Source organism: Dermacentor variabilis, chromosome 3, assembly GCF_050947875.1.
Source record: "Dermacentor variabilis isolate Ectoservices chromosome 3, ASM5094787v1, whole genome shotgun sequence".
Taxonomy (NCBI): domain Eukaryota; kingdom Metazoa; phylum Arthropoda; class Arachnida; order Ixodida; family Ixodidae; genus Dermacentor; species Dermacentor variabilis.
This window is the reverse complement of record NC_134570.1, coordinates 17,225,025-17,237,480: the sequence shown is the minus strand read 5'-3', so window position 1 is coordinate 17,237,480 and position 12,456 is coordinate 17,225,025. Positions and strand designations below refer to the sequence as shown.

Here is a 12,456-nt window from a genome sequence, read left to right as displayed (position 1 = left end):
ACGTACTGTTGCAGAGATTATAGAGCTGAACGGCCAACCATGAATTGTTCTCTTGCCAGGGTCTTCTGCAAATTTTATTTATTTATTCATTCATTCATTCATTCATTCATTCATTCATTCATTCATTCTTTCATACTGCAGCTCAATAAGCGCCATAGCAGGAGAGGATTAACAGAGGAAAATTATACACAGAAAGGTACGATACAACGATGAGGGTGATGTGCTAGGACCATTCATCTTGGATGGCAGACAAAACTTCGGGGTGAACGTGAGCGAATAGACCCAGGTAAGGAATTCCAGTCTTTATGAAACGAGGGAAAAAAGCTGAATTTAAACATTACTGGCGTGCAAGGTAGGGCAACAAGTTCAAGTTGTGATGTCTCGTCGATGACTAACGCGAGGTTAGTATGGTTGTTTTTTGAAAGTCTAACAGAAGAATTGGGCGAAGTTCAATTCAAGAAACGAAGTGCGGAAGAGTGGAAAGTTGGAATCATAACGATGACATAAATCTTATCTTGTTTTTTTTTTCAATTGCTTCCAGCCTGTTAATCTCACACTGCTTATACGACAGATGTCCAAATCTGTCCAAACGAAAGATGCGTAGTCAACAGGACGGATTAGCGATTTATATAGCTTGGTATCTTTTGGAGAGTTGGATAGTGTACGGCGTAGGTAACCTCAATTTCTCAGTGCTTTTGTACAAATGTAATCAATGTGATTAGACCATGACATGTTTTGCGTAAAAATGACACCGAGATACCTATACTCATATACCCTACACACTGCGCGGTTATTGAAGGAGTTGAAAAAGAGAAGACAAACTTCAATCCTACTCTTAGACTTTCTCGGTAAAGCTCTCAATCATTTGTTGCAATTCACCCCCGTGTTGCTGAAAAGGATAATGTCATCTGCCGACCGTCGATTGCCGTGATTATTTGCCGTGGATCTTCACTCCTAATCATTCCTAGTCCAATAGCTTCAACACATCTTCCAAGCATGCAGTGAATAGCATTGCGGAGATTGTGTCTCCTTGCTTGGCCCCTTTCTTGATAGGCAACTTTCTACTGTTCTGGCAGAGAATCAAGGTAGCTGTGGAGCCTTTACCGAAATTCGCTAAGGTATTCACGTGTTTTTCCTGTACACCTTAATTATGCAATGCCTCCATGACTTCTGGTACCACTACTGAACCGAACCCACTTTCGTTATATAATAAAGTCATATAGAGTGCTTCTTTTGTATTCTGCAGATTTATAAATTACCTAATCGAGGACATGGATGTGATCCATCGTAGAATACCCCTTCCTGGAGCCAGCCTGTTGTCTTTGTTATTGAATTGTTGCACTGATTCTATTAGCATTTACCCTGAAAATCTTGCGCAATACTGAAAGCAAGCTAATGGGCCTATAATTGAATTTTTTAGCGTCTCCCTTCTTATGGATTAGTATAATGCTGGCATTCTTGCAGCCTTCTGGAACACTTGACGTCGTGAGGCATGCGTATAAAGGCTAGCAAGCTTCGCAAGTATAATATCCCTTCTGTCTTCCATTAAATCGACTGCTATTCCATATTCTGCCGTTTTTCCTCTAGGCACGTCTTGCGAAGTGAAACCTGCTCGTCACGACTTCCAAGCAAGGTTGCGTGGCTGCGCTGGATGCTGTGCATGTCACTATAGAAGTTCCATGCTGCCTTTACTATAGCATCGAAATTGCGCATTGCATTCCCTCGCTTACCCTTCCCTGCATACATCTTGTTCTTTCCTATGCCTAGTTTCCTTTTCACTTATTTCATGCTGCGCCTATTTCTTACTGCTTTCTCAATCTTCCCAACGTTTTAATTTCAAATACCACTTACCGGCTTCCACAGTTCAGGGAGTTCTATAGGATCTCCAGAGTTAAACATTTTCATGCTTTGTCGTTTATTAGGTCCTTTGTTACTTGGGAGAGCTTGCCTGATGGTTGCCTTGGTGCCTTACCTGCCACTTTAATTGCAGAGGGCGCAAGGACAGCGCGGGGCCTCGCCATGTTCGCGTGTCAATCGTCGCGCCGTATCGGCCGCTGAACCGAACGACGCTCAGGCCGCCCTTGCAGAGAACATCTTGAGGGGAAAACAATAGGGACCCTCACAGCCCTTCGAGATACGGGGTTGCTTCGAGTGCGCCGAAACTTCGGCGTAGGGGCACTTCTCGCTTTAAAGCCTTGAAACGAACCTACGTCTTGCAGCGCTCACTGGAAAGTCACCGGCGCTGATCCACACTGAGGGCGGTCGCGCGCCATCGTGACCTTCCCGTCAACAGCCACTGAACATGAATTATGTGGAGCGCCACCGTCTTCAGCGCAAATATCCGCTATAAGCCGAATATTTGACCGTCCACAAACGACATAACTACGTGTGTACATAAAACCTCCACATGTCTTTATCAGACGAGACTGTACCCTAACCTAATTTATTTTAAGTTTAGCCTCCTTTCTATGCCATGCATGTACACCCGCAGCCAAAAGTGTGCGGAGTACTGCGGTTCAGACTTCATATTGCAAACATCGCAGCGCCCTCGTCAGTTCGAGATTGTCAGTGTAGTTGCAAAGAAATCAAGTTTTTTCGCCACAGTTACATGTGGTCCGCCTACTTTTCACCGCGGGTGTGCATCATAACTAGCAGACGCCATAACAGGCAGCCCTGGAGCATAACTTTCTGAATGTCAACTGTGCCGCCGTTAGCCCTTCCCATGTATTGTATGTTTTCTCTAGTTGCGTTATGTTGCCTTCCACCATACATTCATCGCTAGGAATTCCACAATATTTTAGTGTTTACACACTGCTGATAGCCAAGAACGTCAATTATACAAATGTTTATTTCTGGAGACTGATAACTTATCGCTTGAGTCTGTCCATTGTAAAACTATTCTGCAGTTATCCAAATGTCTCATGTCCTGCCCACGAGCTTGAAAGTTCCATTTCAGGCGTGTGTTAACGTTAACCTAGCTGTATACCACTGACGATACTCTATACTTGATCGGTAGGATTTAATGTTGGCAAATTCTACCTACTCTTACATTAAAAATTAAATTCGTTCTTTATCGCCAGCTATCTGGGATTCGCTTGTCATGATAAGATATTTTTCGATGATTTTACTAATGATCCATTGCTTTACGCCTCAACATTATTAATTAGGCTCATTCGTAATCTATCCAATCCAACTAGCGAAAAGCTTGGCACCTGAGCTTGTTCAAGACCAATTCCATCGCTGCATCAGGCCTACTTCTCCGCATCTACAGCATTCATTCACTGCTCTTGAATGACAGCCATATTTCGATAATGCATACAATTGCGTCTTCCCTCTCAATCTGTTTCCTGTTCTATTACGCATGTTATTTATTTTTGTTGCCAAAAGAAGCGCAGCGTCAGCCCTCGATTGGAGAAGGCCTAGGTGACAAGGAGTTGCTATATAGTAGACCAGTGCGCTAGAGTAGACGCTGTGCGAGCACATACTCTTTCTTTCAGGAATGGCGGTAGTCGCTTATTTCCGAGCGTAGGTACGTTATAAAATACAGGTGTGGTTGTGCAGGTTCGTGACATATACGTGTGGCTTTTTTTTTTTCGCATGCCCAGCTTCTAGACAGCTATCACCCTACAATCAATACCACATAATTGCCGGATTTTTATTAGCAACAAACAAACGCGACAAACAACTGAAACATATCCATGAAAACTGTTATACAAAGCGGGCCTACACCGAGAACATCGGTTGCTCAGAAAGAACCATTTAACGTCTCAAGGATTCCTACGTGCAGTTTTCGCGCTGGCATTATCATCGTCGGAGCGAACGCCCGACGATGATTATGATGAGTCACGTGGCGCAAGCCCTTCGGAACAGAACGGCGCATCGCGCGACGTAACCCGCCACACGCCTCGGGAGTGGCCGCGCGAAGGCTCTGACGGACTGCAGAAAGGTCACGTGCCATTATATTGTTCTGCCTGGAGCGATCGCTTAAAAAACGTACGCCTACCATACGTCGAAGAATTTCAATTCAATTTTTATTTTTCCAGAAATAATAGGTCCTGGAAAGGGTCAAGAGCTAAAAAGCTGTCTCGACAGCTTGACTAGGCCCATGACCCCCTCTACAAGGCAGTATTGATGTACAGCAACAGGTAGTGTCCATGACATCAAATGACATCAAGAAGAGACTGATTGGCTGTACTAACAACATATCAAATACGCAAACAGTTGAAACGTCTTATACGTCCACAGCCGGATCTCGTTTCTTACATACACGCACCCTCATAAGACGACACGGTCTCTTTGGCAAGGGCACGAATCTAACAGCGCTGCTTATGAACACAGTCACCTGCCGTATACCGGGGCAGTTATACGGAAAGGGACAGACTAAACTGCACTTGGGCAGCCTCGTCTTTTCTCCGTATGCAGTCGGTCAGCCACACCGCGTGCCAAATATTCGCCGATTTCTCAGTGCTCAAAGACTCGGTGTAACCCTGCGCACCCCATACAAAGGCGGCGCCGCTGTGAACAAGAATGACGCTCAAAGGCGCGCGCACTGCCCCGCTGCCGTCGAGGAACGGAGCAGCGCGAATAGCGACGGGCACGTGAGCGCCCCGATATCGTTCGGCCGCGCGCACCTCTTCGAGGAGGTCCGACAGACTTTCACAGGTCAGCAACCTGGCTACTGGAATCGACGCGACCGTCACTAGTGTAACGTCCTTTGCAAAATTTATCTCGCACCACACACCGCGTGAAATAATTTCGATATTTCCCATTTCCGAGGTGTTCTTTATTGTCGTTCGCATAACAAAAATGCGATAACAGCTCGACATACAGCTGGTCATCTTCGGCTATATACCGAGTAGATTCGTCTGCTGCTTTATTTTAGTGCACCCGTGGCCACAAAAAGACGGAATACCCGCCTGGTTAAGCCTCAATTTTCTTCCTTCCATCGCGTCATTTTTTTTTCCCGTGCCGCATATACACTTATCTTGGTAAATCGCAGCTTGAGAAACAAGCCTACAATAAATGTAAAGTCTCACGTTAGGAAATTTCACACTGGCTGAGCTCTGATAAACAAGCTCCACATTCGATTCCTTTAGTCGACTGAAAAGCGAGAATGCCCTCCACTGAGGTGTTGCGCAGAAAAAAAAAAAAAATACTATTCGACAACGAAGTACGGGTTGTACTGTGGGATGCTGCAGCTCGAGCGTTGTTCAAGATCCGTTTTATACAGCCTCCCAATTATACCGCGTATTTCACACTGAATCTCGAATTAAAACCTGGAGCGAACCTTTGTCCCGGCAAGCTCAGTCGCCACTCAGTGATCGATGCCACCCCACCCGGAACTGATAGATACTCGATGGGGGGAAGACCAAGGTTGTCACACTTCCCCTAACTGTAGGGTCGGGCGTAGAGGCCAACACCGTGCATCCAGCCAGCCGTGGTGGTGACACAAGGAGTAGCATCGTAAGGGACACAGCAATGTCGAGGCTGTCAAGAGCGTCAAAGCCTCGTAAGCACGACCGCAAGTGTCGCACGCCGGCGCCCATCAAGAAATGGCGAAGCCGGACAGCGCTTGTTCTTCGTAGCACGAAGCATGTTGCAGGTTACCTCTCGCTTGACCTGGTTATTGTGATATTTGAGGAACAAAACTTGTACACCGCGAAAAACAATGGGAACATTTGCGCTGCGTATGTGCCCACAACTGCATCCTCTAATTTCGCGCTGCATGACTGTTTCCAAGAATGCGCATCATGTGTTGTCACAGGGATCGGCGGCGTGACCTGTCACGAGCACTTCGATACTTTTAATGCGGTAGCATTAGGAACGTGAACGTTGAATTAAAAAAAAAGTATGTGAAGTATGGGAAGCCGGTCATGTGGCAGAGGTGTGTGTTTATATATATATATATATATATATATATATATATATATATATATATATATATATATATATAGAGAGAGAGAGAGAGAGAGAGAGAGAGTGGGATTGACGGTCTTCTCCGTACCATCATCAGCTGCACTTCGCCCCTAAGAGGTAGGACGTGTGTCACGTGAGTTCCTGAACACTTTGCAAAGTAGTGAACCCGGTTTAAACCATGGGTCTCGCACCTCAGAGATGCGACGTAACGCTGACGTATTTCTCTTTACCGCTAGATTTTTGCCGCTTACCGCTAAGCTTCCCGCTAAATCGCCACATTTTTTTTTTTTTTTCACGCGTACTGAACGTGCTGAAGAAACGAGTACCAGCGCAAAGAAAGGGACGTGCAGACCGAGACAGACTAATCGCTTTTAGTCTGCACGTCTTTCCGCTGTCATTTCTTTTTTTCGGACGTTTACCAACCGGCCCAAGTTAGCACTTTATTACTGAAATGTCAACGAATGCCTCACTTTTACAATGCGAGCACGCTGAGAGCACTATCAGTGGGGTCTGCAAATATTTAACGCAGACCTGTTCAGCCTTCAAGTAGCGCCACGCACACACACACACACACACAAAAGCGCATCTCTGCCGTAGTCCCCAGCGTTCAAGGAAAGACAAACGTGTGAACCTTATCTTGAGAATCTAACGGAGCCGGAGAAAAAGGTCGCTGTAGTATAATTAAGCTGACTGAAGCACGACGCACATCGCTAGAAATGACGGCAAGAACAATGCACGCGGAAAAATAAGGACCTTCTCCAAGCACTCCCGCGATAACTGTTTAATTGCTATTTGAAGCGAAGTCACTCGGCCTACTCAGGGCAGCACTGGTACAATAGGTATAGTCGACACGGCGGCTGCGGCAGAAAATAACCAAATTTATTTTGCTTCAGGAGAGCTCTGCAAAGTTTTATGGAAATCACTCGCTAATTAGCCTTCAGTAGGCCCGTCAAGCTCGATCTTACTCGTACAACAGCATTAAACGTCCGTTCAACTACAAAAAGCAGGCGCAAATTTTGTTCAACGATGACAGTTCAAGCTTGCGATAAGTCAAGCCACGGCAAGGAAAAGCGCAGTCCCCTCGATGTTAGCTTTAACGCGGACGCTGCTTCCCATCTCATCGTGTACAATTTGCCGAGGGCGTGAACCGCTTAGCGAAGCTTTTCAATGCGCACAGCGAAACATGAAGCTGCTTTGCGCCGCGCATTTCGACGCATACGTTCGTGTTGAGAAAATGTGCGGTGGGCGTTCCTCGAACGCGAAGGCTACGTCATTCGGCGCCAAAATACTCCGATCACAGCGGAACAAAAGCACGTGTTTCGAGCTCAACAATAGTGCGTCAGCCCGCGAGCCGAAACCGCTATCAGAAACCTCGTGGCGCATACCCACAAAACTTCGCACTGTCCACTTGAGCTTGTTTATCGAAGGTTTCGCTACCGCCAACAGAAACACAGAAGAGCGGTACGGAGCACGCGGTACAAAATACCCTGACGACCGCTTACGACTATTGAGAAACGGGCGTCTGCATTTTTGCGCTGCCAAGCGACATTGACGAGCTGCGAAAAAACGTGCACTTCGCATCCGCCCGTCGTGCCCAGCTTACCCCCACCTGTCCTGTACCTGTCCAAGAAATATCAAGCTCTGCAGCAGAACACCAAAGGTAAGAGCATCAAAGCGCCACTTAAGCCCCATTACAATCTCTTTCATGGTAAGCAGGAAAATCCGTACTCGCCAAGCGTGGCAAAATAATGTGGTCGACTCCCGAGTCGTACAATGAGCATTGTCAAGCTCAAGTTTGGTTAACGGCCCACCAGCAGAAAGACAAAACACGGCAGAACACTCACGTCTTCAAGAGTGCTCCAGCCTTGCGGTCGTCGCCGCTTTCGAACGTGGGCACCGGCGTGTAGTCGGCGTCGGTCATTTTTGAGCCGAGAGCAGCGGCGGGCGGAGCCGGCCAGCCGAGACGGGAGCAATTTTTCCTACCTTTCCGGCGCCTCACAAGCCACCACGACCATCACCGGCCGAGACACGGCAGACCGGCGGACGCGCAGCTGGGCGAAGGCCACGTGACTTCCGCGCAACAGTTTTGCCTTGCTGCCGCTCCAGGAACCCAGCGCTGCGGTCGACACATGATGAAAACGAAACTAGAAGTGCTGTTACTCGACACGAAAGTTTTGACAACTTTCCAATTTCAGAAAAAAAAAAGTATTTTGGAAGTTGATGAGGGTAGCTATAGGGGCTTGTTGGTACGGCATCTTCCAAAGATAGCTCGGTCGAACTGAACTTGCATTAATCGGTCTTGTTCACCGATACTGTTACACGCAGTGAGTGGAATCTTACCAAAGTGCGATGCTGTGCTAGTTGGGTGCGTAGCTGTCAGTGTTTAATATAAAAGGCAAGTAAGAAGAACAAATGGACAGAAGAAGCAGTAACTCGCTGTTCATTTTACTGCCGGAAATTGCGCGCATAAACTCCGTTTACATTTGCGGTGCGAGATTTCAGAATATAGCAAACAACCCAACACACCATCGCGCTCTTTCCTGTCGATTTCTTCTTTCTACTTAAATTATGTCCACACGCCACGGACAGCGACTGCAATGTTTACCCAGCTATTACGGACTTAAGCGCCTTACGGAAGGCTTCCTTGCTAAAGCCACTTCTAATCTTTCTTGTTCTTATTTCTTCATTTTTATTAAAGGGACTGACAATTGGCCAGAATGTGTTTCGAGACGCTGATGGAAAGGAAATGAGCATGACTTATAGGGATAGAATGCAGCATGCTGTTCATGGTTTAAGTAGGAATTTTAGTTTTTTTTTTTTTAATTGCGAAAGAAATTGTCTCAAAAGCCTGTCTCAAACTGTCGTGGCACGGCCTGGCGGTCTGTGGTCCAATCACACAGAGCGCTGTCTCTGTGTCTTTCTACGTCCTCGTTCAGTCGCGCTTACACATTCTATCATGGATTCAAACCAACTGGACCGCCAACCTGTCTTAGATGGCGGTAAAATCATGGTACTTAGGATGCAGTATATGAGATTACTGTACCTAAGTCGGCTGTTATTAAGTACCGCATACTCATTGCTTAAGATTACAGTTCGTATATTTTTACGCTATTGCACTTTGCGCTATGCGTATCACGAAGTCAAAAAATTTCACGCTAACCAGCGCCTTCGTGGTAACGAGCGGAGCGGCAAAGCTGTTCAATGCATCGCGGCGCACATTAGGGCTGCTGTATGCGCGCGAGTTTGCAAGTTAGTACTCCGAGTTCTATGGTCTCTGTGAAATACAAAATGCCATCGACGAATTGTGTCGAGAATGAGTGCCAGCACTGTAATACTAGCACTGCTGGCGCATCTTACCACTTAACTTGGCTTGACTGAAAAAGAAAATAATAATGCCTGGTGCATGAAGCCAGCAAAAGCATTCGAAATCAGTCTGTGTTACCTGGAGGAAGTCGTCGCTGGGGCGTAGACTCGGACGTCACCTATTATTCTAAGAGTGACTCAAAGCTTCATAAAGTGTGAGCCTCAGGAACATCCGCTTGATAAACCAAGTATTACTTTCTTACACCTAGAGTCACACTTGTCGTCTGCGACCCACCAATGCCGGCGTATAAAGGCTATCACGCTCCCATATCACTGTCTTTTCCGGCCTGTTACTTGAGCCCGACTACATCCTCAATGCAGATCGGAAAATTCTGATAAAATATGTTCCACAGCCTTTTCTGCGTTATCACTGTATGATTGGACGCTCAGTCAAGTAAGCTCACCGCTGAAAAAAAAAAAAAGAAATCGGGTATTTTGCTACTACCCTGCCAATATCCAACCGCTCTTTTTTTCAGTTCTGTAGTTCAGTCTTCAGTTCAACGCAACAAAGAAAAGAATGAAATGTTATGTGAAGTACGCTATAGGCACCGCTGGTGTTCCAAGGTTGACGCGACACTCTGATGTTGTTGCTCCGACCACTCCTCTCATATTGTGCCCACAAAATTATTTTTAGGCTATCCTAAAAAAACAAATAAAGACATTCTATCAGTCTAAGATTTAAACTTTCAATGTGCGTTTTATTGCGCGCACAATAATAAACATAAATAAATAAATAATTTCTGTCACGTGAGAAGCGAGCAACGTTGATATTATGTTCATACTTTTTCAATCTAAAAGTACTATGGCCCTGTACGTAAAATGTGCAAGGCTCAGAAAACACATGCAATAGGTGCAGACATCGCCGAGCATACCGAGTCGATAGATAACATCATCTTGTGTGTTACCCACTTTTTGGTGATATCGTACTATCGCATTAGTGCGATCGGACTCTGGAGTATATTGGAGATTGCTGGCTGCCTGTGTTGACGATGCCGTTATCAAACCTGAGCCAACTAGGACTAATGAGTGCGAACAAGCATGCTCACGGCACAAAAGGCAAACTATCCGATAACATTTTCAGGCATAAGTGCTGTGCAAGCAAAGGGTTCTGAACAGATATGCTTCCTTTCATTTCTGTGAATAGAGGAAGAAACAGGAGCACTGACGGACCCACACGTGTCCGATAGACGAGAGAAAAATAAAGATATACTTCATTTTGCCACATTCCAAGAAGCATAATAACAATAATACCTCATATTGCTTGCACAAGTGGACTGCCGTATTTACGAGACTGTATTGAGTTGGTCCCTGGAACCATATAAAATCCTCGCATTTGTTTCTCCTTGTTAATCAGTTTTGACAGTTCAGCGAATTATATCTGATCTCCTGAGTTGAACACTTTCCTGCTTTGTCTTTTCTTTATTCAGTTCAGTTGCTGCTTCTGAAACCAGCCTAGTTACGGTTTCATCAATACCTCTACGCTATCTTCATCTTCCCTTTCTAAAGCTGCATATTTGTTTGCGAGCACCAGCTTGAATTCATCCCGTTTTACCCTTACTGCATCTTGGTTAGCTTATTTATTCTCAACTAATTTTAGACTTTCTCTCTTCAAATTGAGAGAAATCCTAGGCATCACTAAATTATGGTAACTGTAGTTTATCCTACCTAACACTTCTACACCCTGCACTGTGCTGGTATCTGCAGAGAGTATGAAGTGCATTTCATTTTTGTTACTTGTTTCTCATTCTGTCTTATCTCTTACCTACCTTTTTCTAATAAAAGAAATATTGCCAGCATTACATTTTCTGAGGATCGTCTAGTTGCGCCACCACTAGCAGTCACACTGCATTCGCGTCACCCTTTCTGGTGTGCTGTGGAGAACCCTCATGCACCGCACGTTTTCGTCTACATTACCCTGCTCGATCGGAACGTCAAGGCGCTCGTAGACACAGGAACATCTCTGAACGTCCTGAACTCTTCATTAGTCAAAGACGTGCTTCCGCTCCTCCAGCCAGCCTCTACTGAGAGCCTGCTATTTTTTGCTTGCTATCGATTTTATTGTGGCCATCTGGCCCGTTGTACTCGGCTGTGCAAGCAAGCAGGAGCGTAGAACGACAGAAAGCTGAGATAGTTGGTACGGATTCATTATGCATCCTTACGAGTTCCTTAGGAGTTACCGTCAATTTTTCTATGCGCACCAGACGCCTGTTCCTGAGACCTTGCCAGGACTCTGTTCCAGGCTAATTTACATGTACTGCAACAGCTGTCCTAACTTGATTCAAGAGTGCTACCTCCTTCCTCTCTACACTCGTACCTGCCGTTAAACAACGGAATGTTCACAGCAGTAACAACCAATACGTGTTGCAAGCGAGAGAGGCCTGCACCGCAGTTCTGCTATGTGCTGGTCCACATGCGCCTGCCCAGTTTGAGAAAGCCCTTACAGCGGACGTTCTCTTTGAGATAGTTTTGTGCTCACCACATTTCAGGAGGCAGCATCACCACGGAGCCTGCTCCGTGTGACAAGGGAACGATACACTTTTTTTGTGGTGAATGCCAATGCGCACCCAATTATACTTGTTAAAGGCAAGGCAATAGGTCAAGCTTCAGATCTTGTTGCTCCCGTCGTGGCTTCTCTTGTATCGACGGCGGAAACGCCGCGTGTTACCTCGCCTCCTAGTAACATACCTTTGGGGAAATTTTAACTTCGGGGCCAGATTTCCTACCTTGAGCTGGAATCTACAAGTATAGAAGCATTGCTTCAGACATACGCTTCCTGTCTTGCGCCATCGGCAGACGAGATTGGCTGTACGACATGGGTCGAGCACCGCGTCGACGCGGAAGGTCGTTGGCCCGCAAGTCATCAACTCCACCGTGTGGCACCGTTCGAGCGTTGAGTAATACAAGAACATGAGCGCGATATGCTTGACCGAGGCACCATCTTCGAGTCGTCTAGCCCTCGTTCGTCACCGGCAGCACTCGTGAAAAAAAAAAATGACTGGACAGTTTGGTCTAGCGTGGATTACAGCGCCACTTGAATATGTGTACCCCTCACTGCACCTCGGCGATGCCTCTGAAGGGGGGCTTGTTATCGCACGACACTAAGTCTCCTGTCTGGCTATGCCAATGAACACGAAAGACTCAGAGAAGACAGCCTTCGTTACCCCTGTCGGGCTGTAC

At 46.2% G+C, this 12,456-nt stretch overlaps 2 protein-coding genes across 4 annotated transcripts in view; one reads left to right on the top strand and one right to left on the bottom strand.

The window, feature by feature from the left end:
• The window catches only part of LOC142575201 (scoloptoxin SSD14-like), a 108,109-nt gene extending 100,131 nt beyond the window's left edge, over positions 1 to 7,978 (bottom strand). The window contains exon 1 of the mRNA XM_075684334.1: positions 7,761 to 7,978. Coding sequence (XP_075540449.1) covers positions 7,761 to 7,837 — 77 coding nt within the window. The 5' untranslated portion in view covers positions 7,838 to 7,978. The remainder of the gene's footprint in view (positions 1 to 7,760) is intronic.
• The window catches only part of LOC142575202 (uncharacterized), a 136,459-nt gene that overhangs the window by 59,881 nt on the left and 64,122 nt on the right, over positions 1 to 12,456 (top strand). The gene's annotated exons all lie outside the window — the stretch shown is intronic.